The sequence below is a fragment of the Puntigrus tetrazona genome, chromosome 18, assembly GCF_018831695.1.
Source record: "Puntigrus tetrazona isolate hp1 chromosome 18, ASM1883169v1, whole genome shotgun sequence".
NCBI classification, from domain to species: Eukaryota; Metazoa; Chordata; class Actinopteri; order Cypriniformes; family Cyprinidae; genus Puntigrus; species Puntigrus tetrazona.
This window is the reverse complement of record NC_056716.1, coordinates 23,718,614-23,738,098: the sequence shown is the minus strand read 5'-3', so window position 1 is coordinate 23,738,098 and position 19,485 is coordinate 23,718,614. Positions and strand designations below refer to the sequence as shown.

The following is a 19,485-nucleotide window of genomic DNA, read 5'->3' as shown; positions in this document are numbered from 1 at the left end:
ACGTCATTACCCAGATCCGAATTGCCAAGCATGATCATTTATTGATTTGTACGCATTCAGCAAGGTTTCACACGTTTGTGCTTTCACAAAGAGTAATTGTTATGACAAAAAGGCGGTGACTTAATGTAACAAACTTCTGCCAGAACGGTGGCTCTAATATTTATACAGAGTGATTAAGAATTGATGTGGGCCAAAAACAGAGTATGAAATCAAAACGAGACTCATTATTCGAGTGAGGAGGTGTGTGGGGGGGGTGATTACATTGCTGGCTCGCCATTATTCTTTTATATTGTAGTCACAACGATAAAAAAAGTACAATCAAGCTTTGTTATTCAGACCTTAAATTGGGCAATTCACACAAGTATAACTGCAAAAGTTCCCTGTTCTTTACTATTAAGCAGCTTAAGCAACACTTTTCAAACTGAGAGCAACTTGCAGGGTTTCTTGAGTTCATTTTCAGATTATTTATACCGAAAGAGTCAGTTTGTTAGACTGTACTCTGGCATCTCCAGGGAATTGTTAATGGTGGTTTATGAGCTAATTATTTAAGTTAATCAAATTGGCGAGAAATTATCGGATGATATTTGTTCTAAGCGATGATGACTCGAGACGGCCAGAGATGGGGTTTCTTTTCCTGACTTCAGAATTAATGCAAAAGCTAGTTAAATGCCTGAGCTAGTTCATTAAACCACAATTAATATGCAAGTGTACCTTGACCTTCAAACCAAGACATTTCTATTTTTTAAGCAGCTACATTGGACAAGTAGGACAAGCGTCTATTTTTAGACCTTTCTAATAACATTATTTAGCTGAGCCTAATAAAATATTGCTGTGTGAAAAGATGGCACAAAGCTGCAAATGGATACCCGAGTTTATGCTATAAATATGAATTCAACATTTTATTTATAGATTGTATAGATTGTTATATTATATTATACAACTGCAATTGTATATGAGTCAGCCAATGTATTAGTCATTTTTAGCTTTAATATATAAATAAAAATATTTACAGCATAAAATCAGAAATCCAGTATCCATCTTTTCATATGTTCATACTAATAACAATGCCCAAACCTTTTAACATTGCTGTGAACACTTTAGTCTGCTATCCTTAAAATACCAATATTCTGTGCATATGTTGGTTTATTTATTATATCAGCCATTTCCACTATGGAATATAAATATTTAATGGCATTTCTCCATCACTGCAACTGGTTCTTCTTGCTGAAAACAAACAAGCAAAGTTAAAGTGGTGGGAAGTACAGTAACAGCTTTATTAAATTAGTGCAAAAGACAGACAAAACTCATTCACCACGTCATCTTTTTCTTTGCATTTTCAGAACTTACGGGGTCTTCCACACAAAGCCACACACACATTTTATTTTGTTTTTCGTCTATTATCTTTTTCTGTCTCCCTTTTTTGTTGTCTTCTTCTCACAAGCGCAAAAAAAAAAAAAAAAAAAAAGAACCACTGAATCAATAGCCTTCCCTGGCCTCTTTGACTCTGACCCAAGGGGAGAGGGAGAAAAATAAAATAAACGCCATACCATCAGAAACAAGAATCACAAGACAGATTTGCTCTCTGTCTGCAAATCGCTCTCCAGACTCAAGAACCACACTCTAAACGAGAGCTCGTACATGGAGAGAAAAAAAAAGAAGAAAAAAAACATCAATGGCATTAGAAATAGTCCCTAAAATTTAGCAAAAACATACAGTTGTTTTTTTTTTTTCTCGTGAGGGGTCTTTAAAGAATATGTGATCAAAGTACATAAGTTAATTAATATATTTGTACATTGGTAAAAAATAAAATATATATAGTGTACATTTCCCCCCACCATTTCACACATTACTATAAAGATATATTGTGTTCCACTCCATAACAACTAATGCAACTGAACCAAAAAAACAAAATAAAAAGACGCAAGAGATGCTTTTTTTTTAGACTCTGAAGGCTTCTGGCTACCACCCTGCCCTAAGAAAACACAACCACTGCAGACTAAAGAGGCCTTGTGTCCTTCCCTTACATTAGTAAACAAGATCAAATACAGTAGTCTTTAACCAGAGGAAACTAAAGTACATCGAAATGTCCAATCGCTTTGCCCCCATCCAATATATCTTTGTCCAGTGAGAGAGAGTTCGAGCATTGAGGCGGTGCTGTCCGTGATGTATTCCAGAGGTATGAGAAGACAGGAAGTGCAGGGAGAGGAGAGAAGGAGAGTTCCTGGTGAAAAGGGTGAAGATGCACCGGTTGGGGATGGAGAGAGACGATGGTGAAAAGGAGGAGAGCAAAAATGAAGGGCGCAAAGTGTCTTTTTGGGGAGGGGGCGGGAGTCTTCTCTCTGGGCCTGGTTTGCGTGTGGAGAAGAGAAGAAGGTTTTCTTCAGTGTTGCAAAAGGACTACAGAAAGAATCGGCGGAATTTACAAGCCTGAAAAAGACAAAAAAAGAAAGAAAACGGCGATTAAACACCATTTAAAAGTTTAAAAGAACATCTGTGCTGGTAATAAACTCACTTTCCCTTAGCAGGTTTGAAATTTTTAAAGCGACATGAGATATTCGCTGTAATGTTTATGCAATGACTGGATAAAAAACACGAACAACCACAACAAAGCATTGGATTAATAAATTAAACCAATTAGGAACGAAATGGCGCTTTCGCTGAAGCTCCAGGAACCCATACAGCCTTTTATTTTTGCCTTCGCTTACTCCGCGCCGCCATCATCGTAAAATATGATTAAAACGTAACTTTGAAAAATGCAAAGGCTAATTTCGCAAGACTTGTGCGAAATGAATTGGCCTGCGGATCTCAGAAATTCAACAGTGATCGAACCGTGCCAGATCCGATGCGAGGGAATATTAAATGCAGGGGGCTATTGATTTTTTTCTTTGCTGCTTGTTGTTTCTTTCCACTAGATACATTTGTACAGCTTGGTCCTAAATGGTAGTGGAAGGAAAATAAGACTTGAACGGCACTTAAGAGAGCGGCCGAGGTTGCTCAGTTCCACAAATGCCATTTGCAAATTATAATGAGACTCCAGTCCTGTTTATTCATGTGCCGAGGGCCCAAAACGCATTCAGGTAATGCTTTTTCCCCGCGGCGGATGAGTGTGAGTCTGAAACATCAAAATATACAACTGAATCAATTCACCTCGCTTCTTTCACATGCAATAAAGTCAAGCGAGGAGTAGATAAAAATCCTCACTACTCCCATCTCCGCATACACACACTCTTTCCTCCATCTTCCTAAAGGGGGAAACACAAGTAAGTGTGGAGGGAATGCAGGCAGCAGGACGAACGCGTGTTTGATCTAATTACCATCAGCCTGATTGGAGGAAAGTGGTTGTGGCAGCAGTCAGCTGCAGTTGAAACAAGGCACAATAACACGTGAACCCTGCAGGGCTTTGGTCAGAAAGAAATACACTCCTCTGCTTCTCCCAGCCTTACACAACCCTCATCATTCACTTTCTCAATTTGTCTTCCATCAGCCAAGAAGTAAAGCTACTCATGATGGGTTTTAAGGTTACAGCCAAGAGTGTGAGTTTTTCAATTAGATTTAAAAGACTGGAAAAGGGAGTTTGAATTAATAGCGATAATTAAACAAATAGTTCAAAATGTCAAATGTTTTGTAAACATGACTTTTGCTCTACTTTGAAAAAAAAAAAAGATTTTAAAAATGGTCTAACTATTTTTTTTTATTCAACTGGGGTCAAATGTTGTTTTGACTTTTATTGACTATTTTTTTTTCCTCAAAAACCCCCAAAACATTATTTTTTATTATTTTTTGCAGACAAAAAAAAATGAATGAATAATTTTTTTTTAAGGAAACCCCAAAAAATGCATTTAAAAAATGCATAAAAAATCAAATAAATAAATAGAACCTACAAACCAAAAACAAAACAATTATTTAATGTATATATTAGGAAACTCTTTGCTAAAACCGATAATCATGTTATCAGATAAAAATCATGTTTTTGTATTATTGTATCATGTTTTAATTGTGTTTTTTGTGTTAGCTGTATTTGTAGTTATTTTTTACCTAATCAAAATAACCAAGAGGCAGTTTGATTGAGATTAATTGGAATGCAAATTGAAAAAAATATTTTTGATAATTGTTAAAAACTGAGTTTTTGCTAATAAACTCTTTATATTGTTTCACAGAAAAAAAACAAACAAAACAACAACAAAAACTTGTTGGGATGGGATGACATGAGGGCGAGCAAATAATAATAGATTATACTACTAATAGAATCGATAACAATTATTTTTTGAGAAATCTAACCCTTTAAAAATGAAGTATACTGACATTTTTACTCTAACTATTAATCTAAACTATTAACATTCTACTTTAAATCTAAAACTATTTTCTTATTCATGCCAAGTCACTCTAAAGTTCTGAAAACCTCTACCCTTGAGTATTAGAAACATAAATTGCAATTTAGCAAGCGGCATTAAATATTCCTTTCACGCTTGAAAATTTATTAACACGAAGAGGTTACTCTTTATCTGCCAGGTGCACTGCGGATGGCACGTCAAAACAAGTGGCTTGAAGAGCCAGCAAACGGGTCGATGCTGTGGAAATTTCTCTGCCCCTCGAGACAGGTCACATCAGTACCCAGAGTGGATTAAAGAGTAAAAGCGCCCATCTTGGCAGAAAAGGGGATTTAAACTTCAGTGGGTCCAGGCTCAGGCTTATTTCCCTGTTTGTGGATTAATTATATTTTACCCCTGTTGGGCATCTTTCATCAGATTAAAGCACGGTTATAGAGGTCTTTTCAGTATATCACCACTCTTCATTTGACCAGAAATATCACGTTAGGAACATACTCCAAATCGCCGTCCCATATGTAATATTCAATTACAGCTATAATTAATTAAACTATGACTGACATTTTCAATTTCATTTGCATGTGCTCGCAGGCTGGATACCTCACTGTTTATTAACCACAGAGAATTTAAATGTGAAAATAATAAGGCGGATACTATTCATACTAAATACTGGTGGCAAATGTTTATCTATCAAATACCATAGTAATATGTGCATACACTATTAAAAATAACGGTTCCAAAAGGGTGCTATTGCCATAGAACCACCATTTTTGATAGTTCCTAAAAGAACCATTTTCAAGAACCTTTTTTGACTATAAAGTACCTTCTCTGCCTTTAAAAGGTTCCATGGATGTTTGAGGTGTTTCATAAAACCACTGATGCCAATAAAGAACCTTTAGGTGTGCTGCTAATAGATGCTATACACACAAAGTGTAATTATCTGTAATATGCTATTAGTGAAAAGGTAAAATGGTGGGCGAAGTTAAAAAAATGCAACGCATTTAACACATTTTAGGAGAAAACACGTTTTTACACTCATCCTAATTATGAGGGCGAAAGTCTAAAAGAAAAATCAGCAATCTTTAACAAAAAAAAAATTCTGAATAATTTCTCGTAGGTTCACCAAAGCTACTCTTATTTGATCAAAAACATGAAAAAGTGCTACAGTTTAAAATGTACAATTTAAAACAGCTTTTTAATTTTAATATTTTAATATGTATATATATTTATGATGGTAAACATGGTTTTAACATGCTGATTTTATACTCAAACATTCTAAATTATCAATGAAACAATAATACAGGAAAGTTCAAAAGTACAGAAAGTGTTTGAATGAGATCTTTTGCAACATTACAAATGCATTTACTCTCCCTTTAGATCCACTTAATGTGTCCTTACTAACTAAAAATGTTAATTTCATTCAGAAAAGACAACCAAAAAGGAGTGATCCCTTAAGTGTAATTTGCAAGCAGTGCTACAGGGGGCAGTATGGTCATCTTGGCATTGTCTGACCCTTTATCTGTTCAACATGTGCTCTTAAGAGTCTCCTCTGTGATCTGATCTTAAGCTCAATTGTTACATCAAAGCATATTTTGTCAGCGTAAAAGATAATTTGGTGTCTCTCGACATTTGTATCAGAATCCAGCCCCATCTTGTGCTGAAAATGATGTGTTTTTGTCCCTCTCAACCATTAACATCGCCAGTGTAATCAGACACACAATTCAATGGCGCCATGTTTTCGGAGGACAAACAAAATCAATGGACTCAAAGGGCAAATCAGCACAGAAGGTGATGTTTGGCAAACTGTCATCAGAAACGGTAACAATGGCTCCTGTGGGATCGAAGACGTCAAGACTAATGAGTGTGTGAGAGATGGTGCCAGTCGTGCCCCCCCCGTGATCCGCCGTGTCACACGCAGGTATCTGGTGCAGGACTTAGGAACTTTAATGGGGGTCTAAAGAGCAAGAAACTTGGAGGATCTGTGTGTGTTCTCCCAGAGGCCTCCATAAATTATTTAAGAGTCCACAAATGAAAGTTCACTGGACTCCTTTATCCTTGAGAATTGAGGAAGAACATAAAGTATGGATTTTTTTCAGTCTGTGGAGCAGAAGGTTAGCAACATAAAAGCTAAAAATACACATCGACCAACACACGTACATACTCACAAACAGTCACTTTACTGTGAAATCCCCCCCGGAGGATGATTCTACTTTTTTTATCAATTTTCAGCAATTTTAGGCCTTTCGCATGAAATGCGAAACAAATCACAGATGGATAACTCAGCTGAAACCTTAACACGTATTCTGTTAAAACTTAATTCCATTACATTTCACTCAGTTTATTGTTGGTTATTACAAAATTATTACGTAAAAGAATGATTCACCCAAAAATGAAAATTCCCCTTAATTTACTCACCTCCAAGCCATTTTAGCTGTACGTAACTTTCTTTCAGAAGAAAACAAAACTCATTTATTTATCCTGGCTTATCCAAGCTTGGTAATGCTGGTGGAAAATGGCCATTATTTTGAAGCTCCATAAATAGCATATATTCGTAATAAAACTAGCCTATACACCTATACACCTATACACTATACACATTTTGGGTTTTAGTAACAAAAATATTTCTATTTTTAAAATGAAATATTAAAATGGCCACTATCCACGATCATTACCAATCTTTGAAGAGCCAGGATAAATAAAAAAAAAAAAAAAAAAAAAACTGCGATCATCTGATTAGTTATATGGACCTAGGATGGCTTGGAGGTGAGCAAATTATAGGGTCATTTTCATTTTTTGGGTGAACTATATGTTTTTATCGGTGGAATTCTTAGTAAAAACTACAATATCCATGATTTTGCCCATGATTCCGAGAAGATATTAGTGCCCGCCTTCTCTAATGAAGCACTGCGATATCAGTCAATCTGACAATAAATTCCCTTCTGCTCGCAAATATAGGTCTGTGAGGATATATCCCACACCCACCCGTACCCACTATATTTTGAGTCTTCGCTCACTTGCTGTCTGAAAATAAATAAATAAATAAATAAATAAATAAATAGCCTATGACTAGTGTTGAGGGTAACACATTACAATTAATGCAAGTTACATAATAAGATTACTTTTTTAAAGTAACTAGTAAAGTAACATTACTTTTTCATTTACCAAGACCAAAAAATATTATTATTATTATTTTCTTTTTTTCATTTAAAAACTTTAGATTAAAGATGTACTTTTTTGTTTTGATTTACCTTGTTGCAGATAAGTTAGGTTTATGGCTTCTAATAACATAATTTTCCTATGGAAAAATAAATACACTTAATAAAATAAAATACATCCGTATGTAAGGCCAATAAAAAAATCTCTCCCACACACTTTCTCTTTCTATATCGGTATTTGGATTTTCCTATAACTTTACTCTGTTATTTTCTCAGGAAACATAAGTTACAGAGAGATGTAAGAAACTTGAACCAAACAACTATGCAGAAGTTAGAGAGTCCATGTTTTCAACCTTGGGGTCCATTAAGGGAAGTAAAGAGGTCCAAACATAAACATACACACACACCACATATATAACTAGCATAACATATCAATGTGCTTTTTTAATCATATCAGTTCTTAATATATTTTTTAATCTTCAAGACAACTAATTAGAATATAATTTATCATTTTGAATTATTATATATATATAAACAAGCCTTCACTAGTTTGATGAAAAAATACCTTGCATATCTTCCAAATTCTTGTTTTACAGAAAAAAAAAATCATTACATGTGATGAATTGTCAATTTTGGGTAAACCATCTCTTTAAATGGTCCTGTGGTGTGACATACCATTTTTAAACTATACGTGCATAATAAACATGAATAAAAAAGGCATTTTGCAACTGAGCAAATCCAGACAAAACAGGTGTAACATCAGGCCTCAGAGACATGTCTTACTGCAAGACATCATCAACTTTTAAAGTATATTTTAATGTCGACTACCCCTAAAAAACGGAAAAAATGGAACAGCACAAACTAATGAAGTACATGACAGTAACGCATGTGTGTGCGTGAATGTATCTCCTGTAGAGGAGACAGATGAAGCGAATTCTGTCTAATCTTTTGGCCATTTCTCTCTTGCAGCGCTCCATCACTGAGCTTCTGGGCTTATCTGCCTGTTCTCAGCGCTCTCTCTCAGCAGGGGTCAGGGTTCATTAAGGTGATAAGGAAATTGAAGTCAGACACTCTCTCCCTCCCACTCGATCAGTGTGTGACATTGCGGCGTGTCTCGTGTGTCTTCCTGCACAACAGTGAAACACATCCCTTACAGGAGTCATTAGTGTACGTGTAGTGCAGCTTTGAGACCAGCATGCCTCAGCTCTGTGTCACGTCACATGAGAAATAAACATGTGCACACACTTTTAGTCTGGCTGACACAATTACTCACCGCCCAAATGAGGAACACTACAATGGGGTTAAAACATGCTTCTATTTTGCATTCTTCTTCGTTTAATACAGAAACAATAATTAAAAATCATATGATGACGACTGAAAGGTTAAAGAGATAAGAACTGAACGTGTTTTTTCGCTTTTGCTTTAATAAAAGCAGCAATCAAACTGCATGAACTTCAGAGGTTCCTTGATTTATAGCATGATTTGTGGATCCAAAGTAAAAATCTTGTGCTTCGATATGTCCATTTGTAAAAAAAAAAGATCAGATGATCAATATCACAAATTTGCATGTTTGATTAGTGATATAAAGTCTGTAAAGTAATATCCAAAACTTTCTGTTAAAAGTTAATAAAAAAACAAACCCCTATTTTCCATATCTTCACACTGTATGTTACAATCAGAACATTTTGTTACAAATCCTGAATAATAATTCATATGAAAGGTTCATATTAGTTCAACCAAAAATTACAGTTAGCTGAAATATCACCATTATTTCTAGAAATGCATTCATTCACTTGGTGCCATCAGAATAACAAACAAATTAAACATTATTTTATTGTTTTTTGACCTTCCTCCCTTTGTCCTCTTTCATAAAAATTTGCTTAGTGCAGTGGTTTCAAGTTTTTCACTGGAGGAAATGCTACTTGAATATGGGCTTGTATTTTGACCAGAAGCAAAGGTTTGAACTTAGTTTTAATTAGGGATTTGTATATTACAAACATGCAGCTTTTTCACTTGACAATACATTCATTGATGGACTGGAGTCATGTGGATTACTTGTGAATTTTCGCTATGTTTTTATCAGACGTTTTTCTCATTCTGACGGCACCCATTCACTGCACAGCACCCATTAGTGAGCAAGTAATTCACAATTTAACAATGCAAATCTGTTTCAGTGACGAAACAAACTCATTTTAGATGCCCAGAGGGTGAAAACATTTTCAGAAAATTGTCTTTTTTGGTTGAACGTACAAACAAAAAAACCCAAACATTTAGGGTCATATAAACACGTAAACACGAACGCATAATTGAGAAATGACATTAACCGCCCTGAGATTATTTCTCAACTATTGTATGCTAGAATCGTGCCAGAAGCTGTATTTTTTTCACCCGAAATCCCACTCCGGGTAAATCAGAATGGCATAATACATGTCAATGTCTGCCAGGGCAGTAGCAAATAATCCCATCATTTCAGCCTATTAACATTCACAGATTCAGCATTCACACCAACACAATGATTGCTACCAGAGCTAAGGGGGGGAAGAGAAATCGATGCCTAAAACTGTAAAATGAACCCATATGGTGACATGAAACGTACACTGCAAAAAAGGACAAAAAGATACAGAAAAATGCTAAGACAGGGATTTACTAAGAAAGAAGGAAACTTTCATTTAAATTTATTTGCAAAATGCATAAGTTGTTATTTTAGAGTATTCGTGTACTGCATTCCTGGAAATATGCCCAACTATAATACTTTCCCATTATTTGAGATTAAAAGTCTGATTTATATAGATAAAACTATATTTTTGTACATTTAGTACCTGATAGCAAAGTTTAAAAAGTTGCTTTTGCTTTAATATACAGCTTGAGAAAATGGAACAATTTTAATGAGTCTGAAGCATAGGAAGCCAAAACCGAGGTGAAAATATGGGTATCTGAATGATAATATATGCAGAGAGATAACACAAAATGGAAAGTGATTGGAGGAGAGAAACCCTGGAGAAGATCTGCCACCATGTTTCATGCAGATCTAGAGACATTGGCTTCAGAGTGCCACAAATCACAGATGGATCCGACTCTTATCCAAACCGGGCCCTGGGCGAGGAACACAGCTATAGAAAACCTCAGAGCGGAACATCCATTCTGAACAGTGAGAGTAAAAAACTCTGATTTATTTTTCCTCTGTTTTCCATTTTAGAATGGCTGTATAGAGTTCCATTATGTTCCAGCCCCTCTAAAGAAGTGAATTATTAATGTTATTGCCGGGAGAAAGAGTCGCCAGGGGGCCGTGTGCAGGTTTAGATGGGAGATTAACTGTGGGACAAACATATAATACACTTTGACGCACACACCGAGAAGCCTAAGACCTGCTGTAAAGCAACCTTTAATCAGTGCATATTACTTTAAATGCTTATATGTGTCTCTAGCGGCTGCACTAGTGGCCCTAAACATGCTGTAAATCTAGCCTGATATGGATCAACTCTTAATGCAGTTCCAGGCTTTACCACAGTAAGTAGATACAGGGGTCACGGCAGACGTTCTGGAGGAGAAGCCAATTTCCTGTCAAACTGTACAGCGAAGTAGGGTGTTCATCATCAGCATTACCAGCTAAAGTACCGAATGTGAAAACTGGAGAATTTCCAAAAATGAAAGTCAAGGGCACACTGCTAAGAAAAATATTTGCAATCAATATCTTTGTTTAGTTTTACAGTAAACAATATCTAAACATATACCACGTGCACAGTAATAAATCCTGAATAATACGTTGTGAATATATAAATGTAAATATAAATGTAAGTATATACAATAAAGGCTTTTCATGCATAAATCTGTAAATCTGAATGGACAGCTATAAACCCTGACTATAAAGTTATAATTGTAAATATATAAATGTAAACCAAATATATAGTCATGCTTACAAGATATGATGCATAAACAAACAAAATGAACAGGAGTGATTCTACAAGCAGTCTGTGAACTGGACAGCAATACCTGAATCCAAATAGGTTTAAAACCCTTAAAATTATCAGAGAGTAGTGCACAAGGTCTTTTTAGATGTGCCAACGATGCACAGAACGGACAAGGTTCCAGATTCAGGGATTAAGAGACTTTGTACAATAACAAACTCTGCAGAGTTCTGACTTTCCATATATTATTTTTGCTGTTGGGCAGAATAGCGGCTCTGGAATACTTTATTAGAAACCATGAAATATGCAGCACGCATCAAACTTTAAAACTATGCATTTAAGCAAATCACCTGGAATTTCCAGCATAGTGATAAGAGGGGTCTGGCATTCATGCGAGTGTCGTACGGGGTGGAATGAAAGGATACTTACAGAGGATGGAGAGCAGAACCAGGCCGAGCAGTAGCAAGAGGTTTGTTTGGATGGAGCCAGCACGGCTGCAGTCCATTCTGTTCTTCTTACAGGTGCACACTTGAACTTTCAGTTCTGTGTTGTTAGATATTGGAGGCACGCCAGAGTCGGTCAGAACCAGCGGCAGGTTGTAGTTAGCCTTTTTCAGACTGTGCAGCAACATAATCTGGGAGTGAGTGTCTGAAAACATCAGAAAAAAAACTTAATTTAGCATTCTGGTTGCTTTAAACGTCAGTCAGAGTATCTTCAACTCTACACAATACTATAAACCCCTCAACCTCGAATCACCTCACTCTTATTCTCGCTCTCTTTCAATATCACACCATCTACTGCTGATTCTCTTCTCAATCAGCTGATAGAAGTCTGAAGATTCACATGCTTTTCTATATTTGAGTGTGTGCTCTCAGGAGAGATGGGTAATCGAGCTTCTGTTAAGATAAACCCCAAATATACTCAGCTATTCGGTCAGCATGATATCTAATGATACACACACTGTCTGGGACAATATACTGATCCTCTCGCTCTCAGCAGACCCATCTGACCCGGGTGAAAACGCTAGAATTTTCATGTCCATGCTGGATAGGTGCTGGTATGGCTGGTAGACTACACAAATAAATAAAGAATAAAGAACCTATGGTTCCAACGAAGGAATTTTAACATGTTCTTAATCGTGTTTTTTTTAGGTTATAAGGAAGTTTTTTTCTTACACTACTACTAATACTAAAAAAAAACAATATTATTGGACCACTGGAACAGTGCTGCCAGGTCTATAAAACAAACAAGCCCAACTACTAATCAAAAGTAGCCCAAAATTATCCCAATCAATATTTTTGTCTCCTCTATTGAAACACCGCTTTAACCTATGTGGGGAAAAAAACAATCAGCAGGTAAATCACCAATTTGGCAACACTGCGTTGAGACTTTGGGAAACAAAAATTGTTCTGTGGAATCACTGAGAAAAATTACTTTAGGAATGCCAATATTTAGTAATTGTCATGACATATCATCATCAGTCAATTTTTCCCACATTTCTAATCCATTTTAGAGTGACATTTCATACATTTTTTAATTTTTTTAGGAATTTTCATGGTTGATGATCAGTTAAATGCGCACAATGTTTGGAGTTTAAGTAATTCATTTACAGAGAATTCTAATAATGTATTCCTGTATATGCAGTGTTTACATCACCTAATCACATTTTTACTAACTGCGCTTGTGCTGAAATTGATTAATCAACAATAAATCAATTAGGCTTAATTCTATTAAGGTAAACTTTTCTTTTAGTGAAAGCACCTTTTGTACTTCCTGAAACCGGCCCTAGAAATAGCAGGCATGTGTTTAACCGTGGGTCAGCGCCCGTTTCTGTCCCATTTGAGAATTAACTTACCATTGATCCTGGAGATTTTCCATGTTTTCTCCAGTCCTGGCTGCTTGCCAAGTTCGATCTTGAAAGGATCCGTATTAGGATGAATGTCCTTGTCTCGTCCCCCGATCACCACCACATTCATGTCTTTAGCGTCCTCACACACGCGGGCCACGGAGGGGAAGACGTAGGGAGCGTTGTCGTTCTCGTCCTCCAGAGTGATTATCAGCGTACCCGTGCCTGAAGCGGGTGGACTTCCTAGTGAGACAAAAGACAGAGTTAAAAAGAATAAAGTAGGACAGAACCAGCATACTGAGAAGTTTTAGTACTGCAGTATTTAGATATTTTGAATATGATTATTTTTAATGTAATAATTTTAAGCGCTATTGTAATTTTTATTAGTGTTGGTAGCAAGCCTATTTACATTTTTTAGTTCCTTTTTATATATAACTTGCATTTCTCTGAACTTTAATCTCACATTTACTTTTCTGTTGTATAATGTAAAAAAGGAAACAAGCTTATGAAAGTTATTATGAAAGAAAATTGGTCAGATTTGATTTTCACAATCACATAAAAGTCCTTTGGCAGACTAAAGCTTTCTGGCTCTATAGGCCAAATCAATAGCTCTCTTTTAAATGCACAGGAAGCTTGTGCTTAACACTCATCGGTGCGCTCGAATCACCAGCATCTCACACTAACTGACTGTTACAGTAAAGCAAAGTGGGTTAAAAACTTCTTCCAATCAGTCACAAGCCAAAAATACATGAAAAACACAGGCAACAACAATCAATGTCTATACCGAAAAAAACCCCAACAGCAAATCAAAACATTTAGTTTCTGACTTGGAGTAACAACAATTATCCCGCCTCGCTTTGTATCAGATTGCACTTTATTGAATATTGCACAGTGGAAAAAAAAAAAAAAGATTATTCAAGGCTTTTGAGATATTCTGTTTCTAGGAGATTAGCAGTTATTGCAGGACTGCATAATTATAAACAGCCCTGGAGGTCACTCGCAATTAACATCCGATGACAGGATCAGTAATTACAGAATGATTTTGTCCTCGTACTGCCAGGAACGCTCAGGCCTCAAAGGGAAGAAGAAAAGGCACCGTGTCACAACACTGGAGCAAGAAATGTCTCGGTAGAAAAAGAAATTAGGTTTGTTCCAATTGCGCCTCTAAAATACCTCTCCAGAACAGCGTTTAGAGGTAGAACAATGACGTCTTTGCCATGTTTTATTGATTTTCTGTTCAAAAAGATTGTCAAGTATGTAACAAGCCGTTTCACGAAATGAAAAAGAACGCGAGTCCGCGGACAAAAGCAAACTGTCTCGCCTAACACCATTAAAGCAGCAGACTTCTCAGTATGCTTCACAGAAGTAAACATGTCCCGCCACGAGCGATAACAGCTATCTGATTTATAAATCATGAACTCCTAAAAAATTTAGATGTGGTTTCTGTGCGCATTAGTAAATACGTCCATTGCTTCGCTTTCAACACCAATGAGCAAACCTGCAACTGAAAAACGCCAAAGGTCAAGGCAGGCATTGTGTAAACACGGCTGTTTTGGTATATGACTGAATATAGATTAGGTTTCTGCTCATAACAACAGCTTTTGACTGCTTTTTGACCCAAAAAACAAGATCAGATAAAAATCCCAGGAGCATGCAGGGATGACTTTAGAATACTCCAGGGGAATTTAAGGGGCATGAGCTGATGTGATTCGGGGTAATATTTTAGTTCTTAAAGGAACAGTTCACCCAAAATTGACTGAAGACGTATTCACCCTCAAGCCATCCAATATGTATATGAGCTTCATCTGAACAGATTTGGAGGAATTTTTACTTGCTCATCAATGGATCCTCTACAGAATGGGTCCATCAGATTGAGAGTTCAAACTGCTGATAAAAAACAGTTTTAGTCCACAAGAAATCCATGCAACTCCAGTCCATCAGTTTACATACTATGAAGTAAAATGCGATGTATTTGAAAACTAACTGTACATCATTAAGGCATCTGAACATAATTCTGCCCAAAACACTAAACACAGTCTATAATCCATAATAATGCTTCCTTCAGTAAAAAATCTATGCCTTGTTGACCTCTCCAATCAAAATCTTTGTTTAGAAATTTGTTTAGAACCATTCTGGACCATTATCGCATGTAAATGTACCAGTTCTGGGCATATTTCTCTCCTGATTCAGACAAGATAACATTTTCACTGGAGAAATATTATGAACAGAGGACTAAATAAATACACAAACACACACACACATACAATGGATTGGCTTCTTACAAACACACAGCTTTTCACTTCACAACATGTTAATTGCTTGACTGTAATTGTGTGGATCACTTGTTGATTATTATTATGAGCTAATTATTATGAGTTTGGACTCATTCTGACGGCACCCAATCACCGAAGAGGATCCATTGCTGAGCAAGTGACATAATGCGTAATTTCTTCAAATCTGTTCCAATGAAGAAAATAATTAAACTTGGATGGCCTGAGGGTAATAAAATTTTTATTATGTTAATTTTTGAGTGAACAATTCAAGTTCAAGAGCAAATCAAAATCTTTTTTGTTCAACTTTTTGTAAATAAAAATGAAAATGGCCTCTGTTGTCAGTAGATCAGTAACTGTGAAGTATCTGGTAGCATGTTATTGTGTTATGTCACTGGAACGGAGAGTGTTCGGTTGAGAGATCACGTCTGTGACGAATATAGACACTAAAAAGGCTTTTGGACGTATTCATATTTAATGTACCACACTGCTACATACTCAAGTGAGGTTTATACATAAAGGCAAATGCAATAAAGTTTATATTAAGACATACTATAAACACATTTATATTATGTAAAGACATTTATATTAACATGTAAAAAAACCCACACACATACTACAGTTTATATATTGCGTTATATAATATATTGTGTCTCTAACATTTTGAATGATATCAGAAATGTATCTGAATCTAAACAGGAGATGAAAGGCAAACGCTTCCAACCTTTCTGAAATGAGCAATATGCCAAAAGCAATATGGAACTTCATTATAATTAGTTTTGGTTTGGTGGAGACAAACATTTCACATATTGCTGTTGACCTCCAAATATCTTTTGAAATGCATTTTTTCCCTCCCCAAAGACTATGAAAATATTTTAGTTTTGCACAAGGGAATTATAGTGCATATTGAGACTAAGTCTTCCTCTCTTCTATGGTCCTCCTACCCGTGGGCTATGTGCTATAGTAGAGTGCTGCCCACAAGAAGGGTGCGTAAGCGGAGCGTGGCTGGGACTTGCTGCACTTGCCGTATCTGATGTGCCTCGTCAATGCCGTCAACATACATCAACTAAAACATCTGTTATTCAGGAGAACTGGGTGTCTAGGTGGTCCAGTTTGCAACAATGCTGAAGAACACCTGACCCTCTGAAAAAGCCTACTATGCTTCCTGTAGTACAAACATACGTCCACTTTTTCTATTTCTAGACATGGTCTCCTAGTGACACTCTGTCTATCGGTCTATGTCTGTCTGTCTTTATTATCTTTACTTTTAAAAAAAGCATTAAAAGTAGGGGTGCAACGATTTGCATATCATATGACACGCACATGCTCTGTTACTTTAGGTCCCCACTAACAAGGGGACGGAGACCCCCATCAGTATGATCACTATGATGTGGAAAATGACCCTGAATCGAAGACCCCAATTAAATTTTTAAAATACTAAAATTTTAAAAATACTAATAAAGCCTTGTGTTTCAATTCAATTGAAAGTCAAAGTTCCCTCTGTAAAATAAACAGCAACAACAAATATAATAATAATAATAAACATTAACAACAACAACAATAACAACAAAGCCTTGTGTCACATCAAATTCAACAATGTCTTATATAATAAAAATAAACATAATAATAATAAACAACAACAGCAATAATAAAGGCAGAAATCAGTTTATAAATAAACACAATGAAAAGCAGACAAATGTATAACAACAACAACAAATTCATAAATGCATAAGTGCAGATATCAGGGAAATGAATAAATGATAAATAAATACACTATTAAAATTAATTATAATGATATGATATAGTGTAACTATATTAGAAAGAAAGAAAGATGCTAAAAATAAAAAGTAAATGGATATTAAATAACTTGTCCAAGAACTTCATTACTCAACACATTAACTCTCTATAATACAACCGCAAATGCTATCTCCCTAATTGTACAGCACATTTCCAGCAAAGTAAAAAATTGAGATAAACTCATACATCGTCTAAAGCAAGCAAATCTCATCAGCCAGGCTTTACGAAGCTCTCCTGCGTGTGCTGCGGGACTCAGAGAAGACATATAAGCATGAGGGAATGGAAATCCTCCCCATCTCCACACGCCGCTGTACGTGGTTAGAAAGCATTAAAGTTGTTTGTCTTTACTAAGAGAAAACACATTCCCTCGCTCGATCGCTCCAAAGTCTTTACCATCTTCATCAGCATCATCCTCACAATTATCTTGGGCAGTGCTAAGAGCTTCCTCATCCTCTGACTCACATTGAAGGCCTATTACACACGTTAAGATGCAGCGTAAAGTGTTCTAGAAATGAGCAGCAGCGTTTCATGTTGCAGTTTATCACTTAATAACTTTCATCTTAGAAACCGACGACCCCTGTAACATCAGTATTGATTAAGGTAAACGTGAGCAGAAATATACAGCAGACTTCATGAATAGCTGAGCACACACCGCTTTGTTTAACAAGCAGGATTGACATAAAAGATATTCATGAGAGACGGATAAGAAAGGGTTGTTTGCATAAATATGTCTATTACTTATGCAGTGCGTAATGGAACCGGATGTTTCAGATGCTGTCTTCTTTCCCTTCAATAATGAGAGTGGTTTATTTTCTCCTTTGTTATGGTGCGCTGATATATATATATATATATATATATATATATATAGGCTCACATCTTGTCTGACTTTGTTGAGATCCAATTCCCTCTTCTCTAAACTTCTTTCTAATGCATCGCTAAACATTAGTGATATGGAAAGGATAGACAGTTTTTCAGCCTCACAGCTGTTCGTGAGCAGATTTGCAATCAAATGCAAAACTGTCTTTTGTCTTTTCCCTCTGCATTAAAAAAATAGATTTTTATGGCTGTGAACACTGTTCATATTTTATGGCCAGATAAAACACAGCTTGCAGACTGTAAATGCATTGTACATACTGCAAAAGTCTTTAGGGATATTTTTTTCTTGACAAAAACAGTCATATTTAAATGTACTTTCTTTGTAGGAAAAAAGTTTTAGGAAAAGTTTTGCCAATAGCTTATTTTTGTTACTTCTCAAAAGTTTACGATCCCACATTTTTAGCCTTATGAACATATGAAAAACTAAAAATATGAACTGTACCGGTATCAAATTATTATTTTTTTTATATTTTACAAATATTTTACAAAACTTTGGTTACATTTAAATAAAAGTATGCATGTTCCACATTTGTCGTGTTTTTTTTTTTTTTTTTTACAAAAAAAAAAAAAAAAAGATAAATGTCCTACAATTTATTTTTTATTAATTTTTAAACGAATGTTTGAGATTAAATATGTGATGAGTGAGGAAAATGAAAAATCTATGTAAATATATAAGGTAAGCAGACTTTTTTTACAGCGTGACGTTTACAATCAAATTATTTTTAAAGTGTGAAAATATAATTACATTTTGACTTAGCAAATCAATGAAATACACAAAACAACTTGAAATAGGGTGTAAGTGGCAATATGGTGAAAATGTATAACAATGTCAGAACTACTGTGATGCCAGTATGAAATTTTAAACATTGTAGGTGAACGAAAAAATATAAAACAGTGAAAAACAGTGAGCACGCAGGGAAAAAGTTTGAGTGACGTGTCAAGAAATTATGCTGTTGGTTGCATTAATGATTTTGTGACAGCACAGAGCTCTATCTCATCCCCTCAGACCCCAAAGGCAGACCCTCGGTTCAGTGAGTTTCTTTATTTTGGCACTGACCCACTGGCCCATAGCGTCTGTTCCACCTGATGCTGCCCTGGAGGACGGACCAACTGACTACAGCAACCTGGACTAATACCAAGTGTTTTTTTCAGTCTGTGTGAGTCTGCATCATACGCAGTCTCTCCGGAATCAAACGCCATTCCCAATTTAATACATTTCTAAAAACTGACAAGATAAAACACTACTACTAATCGGTGCTGTCAAATGATCAATCGTGACTAAACGTTAAGTTTTTGTTTACCTAATATATA

At 35.8% G+C, this 19,485-nt stretch overlaps 1 protein-coding gene across 1 annotated transcript in view; it reads right to left on the bottom strand.

The window, feature by feature from the left end:
* Positions 1-1,250: 1,250 nt before the first annotated feature.
* The window catches only part of cdh13 (cadherin 13, H-cadherin (heart)), a 262,775-nt gene continuing 244,540 nt past the window's right edge, over positions 1,251-19,485 (bottom strand). Inside the window, 3 exon segments of the mRNA XM_043216624.1 lie at positions 1,251-2,427; positions 11,815-12,033; positions 13,241-13,474. Coding sequence (XP_043072559.1) covers positions 2,420-2,427; positions 11,815-12,033; positions 13,241-13,474 — 461 coding nt within the window. The 3' untranslated portion in view covers positions 1,251-2,419.